Here is a 14,428-nt window from a genome sequence, read left to right as displayed (position 1 = left end):
ATGAAGGAACATTTTATGGAACAACAATGCGTCCCCTTGTAAACGAGGGACATCCATAAAATAATCAAATACAGTATCTCTGAAAATGGCACGCCTGACACCATCTAAAACTTCAAATACTTCCCATATATTACCGTCCGAGCCTTTTAAGTTCACAATTGCTTTCATATTGATAAAACTAAAATCATGCTACAAAAAAAAAACACAAAAACAAATTAGAAAACTAAAAAATATTTTGTTTTTAAAATATATGATTATGAACTGCAATAAGTACATAAACAATTAGTAATGCAAATACAAATTCTTAATTAATAATTTATATATTTACTATAAAAAACAATAACATATACATATATAAACAATTTCCCAAGTTATACAACAAATATATTTACGATAAAAAACAATATCATACATAATTATATAAACATTTTATTAAACAAATTTTCAACTTAAACGACAAATATATAAACAATTTTTATCTTTCTAATTATATAAACTAACATTTTATAACCATATAAACAAACAATTTTTCAAATAAAACGACAACCAAATTAACAATTTTGCAAGTTATACGACAAATATATATATAAATTTTCAACTTATACGACAAATACAAACAATTTCTAACAATACTATAAAAAAAAATTTATACTTCAAAAACAAATATATTTGTATACAAATGTTCTACTTATACTACAAATATATATACAAACGACTATTTTGCACATACTGTAATTTAACTATTTTTCACTTTATATAAATAATTATACGATAAGAATATACAAATTTTCAAGTTTGTAACAGCCCGGATTTCCAGGTATCTTTATTGTTTATGATTTTGGTGTTTTGAGAGGGGACTCGGCGAGTCAGAGCTCAGACTCGCCGAGTAGGGACGCGATTCTGGACGCGGGATTCGCCTGGACTCGGCGAGTCCAGGATATGGACTCGGCGAGTCCGCGCTGTTTAATGAAACCCTAATTTCTCGGGTTTGGGACCTATTTAAAGGGCCTTATGGCCGTCATTTGTACCCAGCAGTCCATAGAGAGAAACCCTAGAGTGCTTTAGCGATTTGAGAGAGAGAGAAAGGAAGCATTTCTTGACCTTTGTGTGTTGTTTAGCAAAGAAGAGGGAGGTTCTTGCCAAGAGGAAGCAAAGGAGGTTGCTATTCTGTGGATTTGAAGCTTAGATCATCGATCTAAAGGTATGATTTCGGCTCATCTTCTGTTTTGTGAAGTATATTTGGATTTAGGGTTTCTTGTGGCCTTTGTTGGGTTGATTTGATGGCCAAATAGTCCCTTGCTAGTGATGAGGCTTTGGATCTGGATCCATAGAGGTCTAGAGAGCGTCATTCATCAAGCTTTATGAAGAACAATGGAGGTTATGACCTTGAGTTGTGATATTTGTTGATAATTCTTCATATATGGACATATAGAGGGTGTATGTACACCAAGTTTGGGGCTTTACGTGGTGAATCAGTCTAGGAAGGCCAGATCTATGAATTGATGGAACAGATCTGACCTTAGAAGCGAGTTTGAGTGATTGCATGGCATGGACTCGCCGAGTCCGATGAGCAGACTCGGCGAGTAGCTTGAAGATTGCCTTGGATCGGCCAGTGAGTGGTCCAGTCGAGTCATGGGTTGACTTAGTGAGTCAGGGCGAGTTAGGGAAGGGTGGTCAAGTGGACTGAGTCGAGCTGGGACTCGCCGAGTTGTTCTTGAGACTTGGCGAGTTGAGTCGGGGTGGCCCCGCGATTCTTCCAGGTGGAACTCGTCGAGTCAGGGGGAGTACTCAACGTGTAAGAAGGGAATCCTAGAGAGTTGGTGGAAACGTCTAGACTCGCCGAGTTGCCCTTGTGCACTCGCCGAGTCCGGTCAAAGTTGATCGTTGACCGTTGACCAGAGTTGACCTGTGTTGACTTCTTAGGGATAGTCAACCTTAGAGATAAAAAGTGTTAATTAGAGACATATGATGTTATAGGAGGATTATAGCTCGGAGGATCGGGCACGAGGGATTTCAGGATTTGTGAGTCATCGAGATACGCGAGGTGAGTTTTCTCACTATACTTTACCTTGAGTAGGTAACCAGAGTTATGTGACAGAGTATTGTATGTTATGTATGCTATATGTTGTACTACATTATTTCTATGTGATTATGTTGTGCATGTTTACAGAGTTGGAACCGGAGGGTTCCTAGAGTTAGAACCCGAGGGTTCACAGAGTTTGGGTGCACGGACCCATAGAGTTATAGCCTCGAGTGGCTAATATGTATTTTATGTGTGGTATTTTGGGGAACTCACTAAGCTTTGTGCTTACAGTGTTAGTGTTGTTGTTTCAGGTACTAGCGATGACCGTGGGAAGGCGCCGGCTTGATCCGTACACACGCATGGGATTTTGTTATACTTGTGATCTTGGGATTTTGTATAATGTGAATTGAGATTTAAACTTGATGTTTTTATGAAAAGTTAATGGGAAATGTTTTTTATAAATTGTGAAAAATTATTTTGAAATTTACGGTGTTACAAAGTTATACAACAACTAAACAAACAACAAAAATAACAAATTGTAAATATTATTCTAACAATTTATTTAACTAATAATTTAAAAAAAAATAAGCATATTCTAACCATTTTATTAAATTTAAACCACCATATGCACACTACTCTACACAGTCTCTATTTGTACATTTAAACAACCACTAACAAAATAGCATTTAAAGTTCAAGTATACTAAAGAAATATTAAAACTATCAAACACAACAAAATTACCCTTTCACAAACTTTATAATTTCTATTTTTTACACTAAATAATACAATAAATGATAAAATAATAAAGAGTTAAAACATTAAAAAAGTTAAAATCTAACCATATTTGTGGGATTGTTGACATAATCCTCCATTTTCTTCAAAAAATAGTCAAAATCGCAAAAATAGCCCCGAAATAGAGAGAGTTTTTGTGTAGAGAAAAGTGAAGAATGGAGAAAAAAACGTTTATATAGAGAAAATGAGGGAATTTCGCAGATGGTTTGCTAATTTCGCAGATGGACCTTTCCATCTGCGAATGTACAAGCAGCTAAAGCACAGTTGTGCTTTAGCTGCTTGTACATTCGCAGATGGAAAGCCCATTTCGCAGATGGGACTATTCCATCTGCGAAATTCATGGTTATTTTTGCAATTTCGGTTTTTTTTGCTATTTTTATAATATAATTAGTATAAATGATTATTTTTGGAGAAAATGACAAAAATAGCCATTTACACTAATGGGATTACAAAAATAGCCAAAAAAAATCAAAATTACAAAATTAGCCCACAATTTCGTAGATGGAGATGCCCCATCTGCGAAATCAGCATCTCATCTGCGAATGTACAAGCACCTAAAGCACAGCTGTGCTTTATGTGCTTGTACATTCGCAGGTGCTTTTAATTTTTTTTTAATTTTTTTTCTGTATATATAGGGGTAAAATCGCAGATGGAATAGGTCCATCTGCGATTTACTCTCATTCTATCTGCGAAATTGTGGATTTTTTTTGTATTTTTTTTTAGTTTGACTATGAAATGAATTGGTTTGACTACGAAATCATGTTGCTATATAAAAAGTTTTGTAGAAAAATATCATTTTGGTTGTTATTTGTTTAGGAACTTTCTCTACAATTTGCTCAAAAAATGATTGAATATTTGGTTTGTCTTGTAACCGGTGGGAGATGGCAAGTTAATGGAACTAATCTGGAATACATATGTCCACAGGGAGGTATTTCTGAACTTGCTTTGATATTTTCTGAGTATATTAGTTATAGTGATTTTGTATCTTTGGTAAGAAGCAAAATTGGTTTGTTAGACAAATATAGAATTAGTCTTCGTTTCCACCATCCTGAATTAAATTATTATATAGCTATAGTTGAAGACATGGATGTTAGAATGTTGATAAACGTAATCAAATGTAGTGGAGGAAGGGCTGTGAAAGTGTTTGTGGTGGTTGATGAAGTTGAGGAGGTTAATGGGGGTGGTGAAATTGGAAACTAGCTTGTTGGTAATTTATGCAGTTATAAAGGGAGCAACGATCCGATAGGTACTTTCAATACTCCTAGTGTACATTAGTTTCACAGTGTTGCTGAAAATGTTAATGTTAGTTATTCACCTATTCACTATGTGGATCCTAAGAATTACAAGCATGTTGGTGATGATGATGTTGGTACTTATCTTGATGATGTGGGTGGTCGTTGTGATGATGTTGCCGAACAAGAAGTTAGAGTTATAAGTAGGTGTGTGGTAGATAAAACTAAAAAGAAAAAAAATCAAGTCAAAAAAATGAAAAAAATCATGTTTACGGGCATTATGTTGATGTTGGTGATGTATGTTTAGATATAACCGAGCTACAAAGCAATTCCGATAGAGATGAGTTGGGTGATGAAGTTAAAGCTAAGTTTCCCGATAACCTTTTTCACGGTATGCCCCCTGTACCAGCATGACCAGTTGATATTAATGAAGATATCCCAACACAGATGGTAGACATGAATCTTCAAAAGATTCAATGTGAGAGTATATTTAAGAACAAAGAACTTTTAAAGCGGTGTATTGGTAAAAAAAAATGTCTTCGAGAAGGTTTCCAGACGAGGACAAGTAGATCCACCAAATCAAGGTATGAAGTTGTGTGTGTTTCGAAAAATTGTTCTTGGTTACTAAGAGCAAAAACAATTAAAAATTCTGATGGACTTTTCCAAGTGAATAAATTTGTTGATGTACACACATGTTCTTCAACATTCTTGCAACCTAATCATCGACAAGCAAACAAATATGTTTTGGATGAATATGTTGCTGATGTTTTGGCTGAAGACTATAGTAGAGTTTATCGGCGAAAAGAAATTGTTAATGATATGAATGCTTAATTGAATATCAATATCTCATACTGTAACGCCCGCAAATCTGGGCTAGTCAAATTAGAGGCAATAGGGGTCGAAAACGACTTTTCGACAAAAGATTATTTAGAATAAATAATCTTAACCAAGTTGTAGAGTATGTTACAAGGTTTTCGTACATATAAAGAACGCCGAAAACCGAGTTATAACGAAGAAGTTATGACCCGTTGAAGTTTCGCGACGGAACCGGCACGATACCGGGAAGCGTAAATAGTGAATTTACGATAGAGCGAGATTTAGCCTTAGTGATCTAAACGAAAGTCGTAGAATATGTTAAACTAAGAACATCAATAAAAAGAACGCCCAAATCTGACTTCGTATGAGGAAGTTATGATTTTTCTAAGATTTAGCATAGCAGTGCACAGCCCGAAATCTGAATTTTAGATCGGTCGATTTTTAGCCGACGGGATCTGAACGAAAGTTGTAGAGTACGTCTCCACCTATGCGTGGATATAAATAACGTCAAAAACGGAGTTCGTATGAACGAGTTACAAATTATAATAGCATATTTACGTATTAAAATAAAGTATAATTCATATATACGTACACATATATATACATATGTATATATCATTAGAAAGGTATCGACGATGCGGTCATTATAAGACTAATGTTGAGTTCTTTCGACATTAGTTTAGTGCAAATATCATTAAATCTATTTAAAATAGTATTATAAAGGGGTGTTTAGTTGTTTATATAACTATAAGGTCATTAAGTAATTATGGAGGGTAGTTTTTGTAAATTCAATTACTATAAATAAGAGGCTTGGGCTCTCATATTTCTTGCACCATTCTCTTGATTCAAGAGTCTTTCTCTCCTTATCCCCCGAGCATTTCGGTCCCTCGTGATTCGACTTCTCTTTCTGTAGTTTTAGTATAGTAAGGTGAGCGCTGAAGCGCTGCACGAATCTTTCTTAGAAAGATTCAGCGACGAAGTTCTGCCCCTACAGAGCCCGACTCCTAGCTAAAATCCCCTTGTAAGTTATGCTTATCCTATTTTAAATATAGTTTATATTTAAAATTAGTATTGTTATTATAAATTTATAATAAATATTTGAGCTATTATTATGAATTATATAAGTGTCGTTATAATATCTTTTTAACTACTCGCGGTACGGGGAATCTGGTTTAAAGGGCCGCATAGGGTTGTTGGATTTCAGAAGTGCTATATGCCAAAATGGTCCTGCCCTCCGGTGTTTTATGTCTGGCCCCTGTCTGTACATAGTGGTTGGAAAGTATTGTTTAAACGCTTATATAATAATAATAATAAGACTAATAATTAGTCACGGTAAATCTTAGACTAAAATCTAGTGGTAATAATACTAGGTTTCGTCGAAGGAAATTATTTTAAAGTAAACGAAGCGCTGTCCGAGTACCGAGTCACCACCTTCTCAAGTGAGTGCATGGTCCCTTTCATCTTACACATAGATATGAAGTATTTTAATATAAATTACGTGTTATGTGTGCATATTGTCTTAATACCTGCTGTCTATGCTGGTGAAAGATTTTTATACATGTTTTAAATGATGTAAACTGTATAAAGTATTTTATATCTACAAAATATGTTGCGTAAAACATGGGTAGATGAATGATGAGGGATAAAAGCTGAAATAGAGGAACATTAGTAGTACGGACCTAGTGCCCTATAGGTAATACATTGGCAGCAGTGGACCAAGTACCCTATAGATGAGCACTGGCAGCTGCGCCACAACCCGTAGATGTTTTAGATCTACGGTAAACGTCCTAGCAGCTGCGCTCTAAGGACAGTATCAACAGCTGTGCCTAATAGGGAGCCTTATGACCATGGCAGTGGCGTTAAAAGGTCAATACCGGCAGAAGCGCCTCATAGGAAATGTCCCAATTCTGGTAGTTGTGCCTAAGTGACAAGATTAGCAGCTACGCTTGACCAAAGTGTCATTGGCAACAATGGACTTCATGTTGTTTCCTTAGGATGATCCTTAGGAATGAATGAATGAGAAATAGCTGATTCTTAGGGTAGATCCTTAAGAATAAAGAAGATAATGGGGATGAGTAATTGGGTTGATTATTTGATTGTTTAAACATAATAATTATATTATTGTGGGTTGAAAACCCTATGTACTCACCAGGTTTCCCAACCTGACCCACTCAGTTTATTTATATCACAGGTGTTGATATGAAGTGACATTACACTGAGAGATTTAAAGAGATATAGATCACTAGTGTAAATAATTGTAAGTTCTGTTTATGCTTATGTTTCTGTATTAACGATGACATCCCAAACGTTTTAAAATGAAATAAATACGTTTCTTCGAAAATGTTTTAATAACGTATTTACCATGTTTTTCTGGGAACAAATTCCGCAACATTTTTATAAAATGAAGTACTCTGATTTTTATAAAGCATAAACAACATCGGTCTTTTCTGGCCGTGAAAATGGGGATGTCACAGTTGGTATCAGAGCATTAGTTTAAGCGAACTAGGAATATGGATTTATTTCTAGACTTAAACTTAGAATGCTAAGCGATGATTGTGAGGTGTGAGCACTAGCTTATTTTAGGAATTATGCCTAAAATGCTTTTATGTGCTAAATGCTTTATGCCTTATATGCTGTTATTTATTCGGATCTATGGTCTGTTGCCGACCGGATCTGGAAACCTTATATGTTTAGGATTCTAAACGTACGACTACGATATTAGAACTAGCATGTAAACGTTTCGGAGTGATAAGGATGATTTAAACGTCAATCCTAAGTAAAGGTCTAGATTCACCTTATTCGATGTATAGATCAAGATGGCAAGAACCCGTAGCGGAAACGTGAATGCAAATGGGAACCGAGATCAACCCCCAGCGATTGAGCAAATACCAGTTGTGGTAGCCGCTGCTGAGCCAATAACGATGGCAGGAGTGCAAGCGATGATCCAAGCGATGTTGGATCGTCAAATGGAGGAAACCAGACGTTTTCTCCAGCAAAATCGAGAGGAAGCGACTATTCAGATCGAACAACCCAAGTTGAACGAAGGGCAGACTGAGGAAGGAAACTACAGTGGGACTGTTGGTCAAGTCAACCCACCAATAGTTCGACAAAACAACCAAGATGACAAAGTCGAGAGGAATGGATGCAAGTACAAGGATTTTCTGACTTGCAAGCCATCGACTTTCACTGGAAAGGAGGATCCGATCGGGGTCATGGATTGGATCTCGGAGATGGAATTAGCTTTCATGACGTGCGGTTGCAAGGGAAAACAACAGACCACATTTGCAGTGCGTCAGTTTCGAGGAGGCGCTGTACGATGGTGGAATACCTTGGGAAAGACGCTGAGCCCCAATGAGCCTCTGCAACTGACATGGGCAGAATTTCTGGTGCATTTTAAACGTAGGTACTGCTCAGCCCAAAATCTGCTCGAGCTAGAAAACCAATTCCTTACCTTAAAGAAAGGAAGCATGTCTATTGATGAATACACCAACAACTTCACAGAGAAGATGGAGTTCGCCTTACGTCTTGTTCCGGATGAGCTGACAAAAATTGACAAGTACGCAAAAGGACTTCCATGGGAATATGCAGTGCCAGTGCGTCAGGCACCTACTTTGGAGGCAGCTATCTGGGCTGCCAAGTCGGTTGAGGAGATGATCAAGGGAAGAGCCGCCAACAAGACCGAGGTTGGCGAAAAGAGGAAGTTTGAGGGGTCTGCGAAGCCCGATGAGAGAAGCAAATCAAGTACCAGGAAGTTTAGAGGAGGAGGGAGTGAAGAAAGATGGTGCGAGAAGTGCAAAAAGAAACACTCTGGAAAATGCAGTGAGGAAGTAACTTGTTTCAAGTGTGGGAAGCATGGGCATTATGCCAACGAGTGTAAATTCAATAAAAGGGTGTGTTACGAATGTAATGAGGAAGGACACTTCAAGCAAGATTGCCCAAAGAGAGAAGGGGCTACAAAGCCAAATGTGCCGCCAAAGCCAAAGGCGAGAGCATTTCAAATGATCCTTGACGAAGCAGATGACAATGCGAGGATTCAGGAGTGACAACTTGACATCCAAAGATCGAGTTATGAGGTAGCCATAGAATCGTATGATGTAGCCTGTTAGAGGCATATTCTAGGGTGAACTTGAACACCTATGTAATAGTTTCAAGGAATAATAAAAACCTTCGTTTTCATATATGATGTGTTAAGCTGTTATATGATTTTCTTGTGTGGTGACTTGGAAAACTGTGGGACAATACCTGAGACGAGTATGAGTAGGTGTGAATGGTAGTAGAGGCCTATACTACCGGAAGCACAGGACTCACACTTGGATCAGGGAAAGTCACAAGGTTACCAAGAAGCTAGTAATTGGTTTCGTTTTATTCAAGTGTGTTGTTACCATCGTTTCGGTAATGACTAAGAAGATTGTTGATATTCCGACCCTAGTGGTCATATCGAATCGAGTCCGACTACGATGAGTATGTTGTGTGGTTCAGAGAACCAAGTTTGATGTAGCGTCTGACTTAAACCAAACGGTTGAAATCAAAGCGGTCAATAGAAGTATCACACTCATTGTTAAAGAAGTTGGTGGCTAGAAATGCCTAATGTTAAAGTGTGATTATATCACATTAGAACATGAAGGAAGGCATAGTTTGTTTTAGAATTTAACTCTAAGAGACCTCAGTCTAAGTGTTGCAACATACGATGATAGGTCATTAGAATATGACACATCGATCTATAGTAGTAATAAAAGAACTTATCTCAAGTCCGTATCCAGCAAGGATCGAGATTGTGACTTGAAGGTCATAATTTGGAGTCTAACCTGAGGTAGAGAGCAGGTGCACGATCGAGTACTCTTACAGTCAATGAGTTTAAGAGATAGAATCGAAGGAATGTAGAAGTTATAATTATTACCTAGGATGAAGAGATGACATATGGAGTCATTATACGACCCTGTTTCGTTGATGATTCCGGGACGTAATCATCCTAAGGGGGAGATAATTGTAACGCCCGCAAATCTGGGCTAGTCAAATTAGAGGCAATAGGGGTCGAAAACGACTTTTCGACAAAAGATTATTTAGAATAAATAATCTTAACCAAGTTGTAGAGTATGTTACAAGGTTTTCGTACATATAAAGAACGTCGAAAACCGAGTTATAACGAAGAAGTTATGACCCGTTGAAGTTTCGCGACGGAACCGGCACGATACCGGGAAGCGTAAATAGTGAATTTACGATAGAGCGAGATTTAGCCTTAGTGATCTAAACGAAAGTCGTAGAATATGTTAAACTAAGAACATCAATAAAAAGAACGCCCAAATCTGACTTCGTATGAGGAAGTTATGATTTTTCTAAGATTTAGCATAGCAGTGCACAGCCCGAAATCTGAATTTTAGATCGGTCGATTTTTAGCCGACGGGATCTGAACGAAAGTTGTAGAGTACGTCTCCACCTATGCGTGGATATAAATAACGTCAAAAACGGAGTTCGTATGAACGAGTTACAAATTATAATAGCATATTTACGTATTAAAATAAAGTATAATTCATATATACGTACACATATATATACATATGTATATATCATTAGAAAGGTATCGACGATGCGGTCATTATAAGACTAATGTTGAGTTCTTTCGACATTAGTTTAGTGCAAATATCATTAAATCTATTTAAAATAGTATTATAAAGGGGTGTTTAGTTGTTTATATAACTATAAGGTCATTAAGTAATTATGGAGGGTAGTTTTTGTAAATTCAATTACTATAAATAAGAGGCTTGGGCTCTCATATTTCTTGCACCATTCTCTTGATTCAAGAGTCTTTCTCTCCTTATCCCCCGAGCATTTCGGTCCCTCGTGATTCGACTTCTCTTTCTGTAGTTTTAGTATAGTAAGGTGAGCGCTGAAGCGCTGCACGAATCTTTCTTAGAAAGATTCAGCGACGAAGTTCTGCCCTTACAGAGCCCGACTCCTAGCTAAAATCCCCTTGTAAGTAAGTTATGCTTATCTTATTTTAAATATAGTTTATATTTAAAATTAGTATTGTTATTATAAATTTATAATAAATATTTGAGCTATTATTATGAATTATATAAGTGTCGTTATAATATCTTTTTAACTACTCGCGGTACGGGGAATCTGGTTTAAAGGGCCGCATAGGGTTGTTGGATTTCAGAAGTGCTATATGCCAAAATGGTCCTGCCCTCCGGTGTTTTATGTCTGGCCCCTGTCTGTACATAGTGGTTGGAAAGTATTGTTTAAACGCTTATATAATAATAATAATAAGACTAATAATTAGTCACGGTAAATCTTAGACTAAAATCTAGTGGTAATAATACTAGGTTTCGTCGAAGGAAATTATTTTAAAGTAAACGAAGCGCTGTCCGAGTACCGAGTCACCACCTTCTCAAGTGAGTGCATGGTCCCTTTCATCTTACACATAGATATGAAGTATTTTAATATAAATTACGTGTTATGTGTGCATATTGTCTTAATACCTGCTGTCTATGCTGGTGAAAGATTTTTATACATGTTTTAAATGATGTAAACTGTATAAAGTATTTTATATCTACAAAATATGTTGCGTAAAACATGGGTAGATGAATGATGAGGGATAAAAGCTGAAATAGAGGAACATTAGTAGTACGGACCTAGTGCCCTATAGGTAATACATTGGCAGCAGTGGACCAAGTACCCTATAGATGAGCACTGGCAGCTGCGCCACAACCCGTAGATGTTTTAGATCTACGGTAAACGTCCTAGCAGCTGCGCTCTAAGGACAGTATCAACAGCTGTGCCTAATAGGGAGCCTTATGACCATGGCAGTGGCGTTAAAAGGTCAATACCGGCAGAAGCGCCTCATAGGAAATGTCCCAATTCTGGTAGTTGTGCCTAAGTGACAAGATTAGCAGCTACGCTTGACCAAAGTGTCATTGGCAACAATGGACTTCATGTTGTTTCCTTAGGATGATCCTTAGGAATGAATGAATGAGAAATAGCTGATTCTTAGGGTAGATCCTTAAGAATAAAGAAGATAATGGGGATGAGTAATTGGGTTGATTATTTGATTGTTTAAACATAATAATTATATTATTGTGGGTTGAAAACCCTATGTACTCACCAGGTTTCCCAACCTGACCCACTCAGTTTATTTATATCACAGGTGTTGATATGAAGTGACATTACACTGAGAGATTTAAAGAGATATAGATCACTAGTGTAAATAATTGTAAGTTCTGTTTATGCTTATGTTTCTGTATTAACGATGACATCCCAAACGTTTTAAAATGAAATAAATACGTTTCTTCGAAAATGTTTTAATAACGTATTTACCATGTTTTTCTGGGAACAAATTCCGCAACATTTTTATAAAATGAAGTACTCTGATTTTTATAAAGCATAAACAACATCGGTCTTTTCTGGCCGTGAAAATGGGGATGTCACACATACCATCAGGCATGGCGTGCGAAACAATATGCATTGTTGTCGTTAAGGGGTACGAAAGAGGATTCTTTTACCAAACTTCCGACGTATTGTCACAACTTGGCCAAACATAATCCGGGTACTGTCACACATATTAAAACAGATGTTGATGATCGCTTTGAGTTTTTGTACATCGCACTCGGTTGCTCGGTTAGTATTATCATATTATATTAATTTTTTAATATTTATTTTGGTGTATTTGAATAGATATACAATGTATTGTAGGTACGCGCTTTTGTCAATTTTTGTAAGTCGACCCTAGTAGTAGATGGAGCTCACCTAAAGGGCGAGTTCAAAGGTACCATGTTAATTGCAGTTACTAAGGACGGACAAAACCAAATATTACCGGTTGCATATGGTATATGCAAAAATGAGTGTACCGATTCTTGGACATGGTTTTTTCAAAAACTACATGATTGCATAGGAAATATGCAGGAGCTTACAATTATATCTGATAGGTCTCCATCTATAGCAACATCTGTTGCCAACATTTTTCCTCACGCTCATCATGGAATATGTGGTGTCCATTTGTATTTCAACATAGTATCTAGATTCGGCAAGACTAAAACGGTTAAAGGAATTTTTTGGGAGGCGTGTAGGACGTACACAGTTGATGCTTTTGATGCTGTCATGGATGTTATGAAAAAGACAAAAGAACCAGTATGGGAGTACTTAAAAATTATAAATCCAGAAACCTGGTCAAGGGCACATTTTAAAGGGAACCGATACAATCTTATGTCGTCCAACAGTGCGGAGTCTATAAATGCATTATCTAGACACGCACGTAAGGTGCCAATACTTATGTTGATCGATTTTTTTCGTGCTACAATGCAACAATGGTGGTTTCAAAGACGTAACTTTGCAGGTATTAAGTAAATTTGTAATATTAATGTTTTATTAGTTTTGATGTTATTGATCTTAACTTCTTCATTTTGGCTGTTTTTTTAGCGGAAGCAACAACAATACTTACCCCTTGGGCGGATGAAGTTGTAAAAGAAAACAAGAAAACTTTTACCAAATGGTATGTTCGCATGATCTCAAATATGAAATGCGAGGTCAAAAAGGGGGCACAAAATGTGATTATTGATTTTCAACATATGACATGTACATGTAGGCATTGGCAACTTGATGGGATACCTTGTGGTCATGTCATAAGATGTTTAACAGTGAACAATTACCAAGACTGCTCGAGGTTTGCATTAAATGCTTACCTTACCGAAACACTGAGGAAAACATATGAGGAATCAATAAACCCTCTGCCAAAGCCATCCGAATGGGAGATCCCCGATGATTTGATGATTGTTAAGCCACCTATAATGGATAAACGTCAGCCAGGCAGGCCAAGAAACACAGACTGCATTCCATCCCAAGGCAATGGTCCAATTATAAAAGAGTGTTCTACATGTGGTCAACTAGGACACACAATAAATAATTGCACTGGAAGGGCGTCCGGTAGCAGAGCAGGTCACATAATTTCTGCTGCAGAAATGGCATATAATATTGGTGGTTCAGCGGGTGGCTCACAAACCTATAACGCTGATTTTTATATAAAACAACCTTGAAATTAAGAGTAATGATGAGTTGTTTACTTATTATGTATTGTAATATTTTTATTAACTCTTACAAGACATTGCTATGCTTTCTTATTTTAGTTAAGTTTGTTGATTATAACAATGAATGAAGCCTTTATATTATAAAATATAGTTTGCAGATTTTTTTTAACAGTTACAACATGTTATTTAAAAAAACAACAAACGATCCTTTTGCAACCTAATCTGTTTCATGATAATATTACAACAACTTTGTAACTAATTTTTAAACTCAGGGAACTGCAATGGGTACTTCTCTTTCTCCATTTTTATATAGTCATCCCTAATTCTCATTTTGTCTTCGAAACGATCCTTTTTTACCATAATGTGTATCAACTGCTCATCCTTCTCAGCAAGCCGTTTTTCAGTCGTTTTGATTGCCTTCTTACTCTTTTTTTATCCAATCTTTATGCTCTTTGATTTTGTTTTGATTGAGGTCAATCCATTCTTGAGCTTGTTTGCATTCCGATTCAATATCATTAGCAAGTTGAGTGAGAATTCGGGATGACTCT

General features: G+C 36.7%; 1 protein-coding gene and 1 long non-coding RNA gene across 2 annotated transcripts; both read left to right on the top strand.

Moving 5' to 3' along the window:
- The first annotated feature begins 5,714 nt into the window (after positions 1-5,714).
- LOC145069886 (uncharacterized) lies at positions 5,715-7,290 on the top strand. The gene is made up of 3 exons (XR_013689715.1): positions 5,715-5,888; positions 6,234-6,302; positions 7,055-7,290. It is a non-coding gene; the product is annotated as an uncharacterized LOC145069886 (long non-coding RNA).
- A 4,720-nt stretch (positions 7,291-12,010) lies between these two features.
- LOC145069877 (uncharacterized) lies at positions 12,011-14,005 on the top strand. Its single transcript, XM_079016826.1, has 3 exons — positions 12,011-12,477; positions 12,553-13,192; positions 13,276-14,005. Exons 2-3 carry the CDS (start codon positions 12,631-12,633, stop codon positions 13,887-13,889), a joined length of 1,176 nt encoding a protein of 391 aa, XP_078872952.1. The 5' UTR covers positions 12,011-12,477; positions 12,553-12,630; the 3' UTR covers positions 13,890-14,005.
- The last annotated feature ends 423 nt before the right edge of the window (positions 14,006-14,428 follow it).

The sequence above is a fragment of the Lactuca serriola genome, chromosome 1 (genome assembly GCF_051521515.1).
Source record: "Lactuca serriola cultivar US96UC23 chromosome 1, Lser_US96UC23_V15, whole genome shotgun sequence".
NCBI lineage: Eukaryota > Viridiplantae > Streptophyta > Magnoliopsida > Asterales > Asteraceae > Lactuca > Lactuca serriola.
This window is presented reverse-complemented; position numbering and strand designations above follow the sequence as displayed.

What these genes read in the sequence shown, in the direction of transcription:
- LOC145069877 (XM_079016826.1), top strand. Translation starts at nt 12,631, where the DNA reads ATGTTAATTGCAGTTACTAAGGACGGACAAAACCAAATATTACCGGTT. An exon ending in TCAAAGACGTAACTTTGCAG is followed by an intron (nt 13,193 to 13,275) that starts GTATTAAGTAAA and finishes CTGTTTTTTTAG; the next exon opens with CGGAAGCAACAACAATACTT.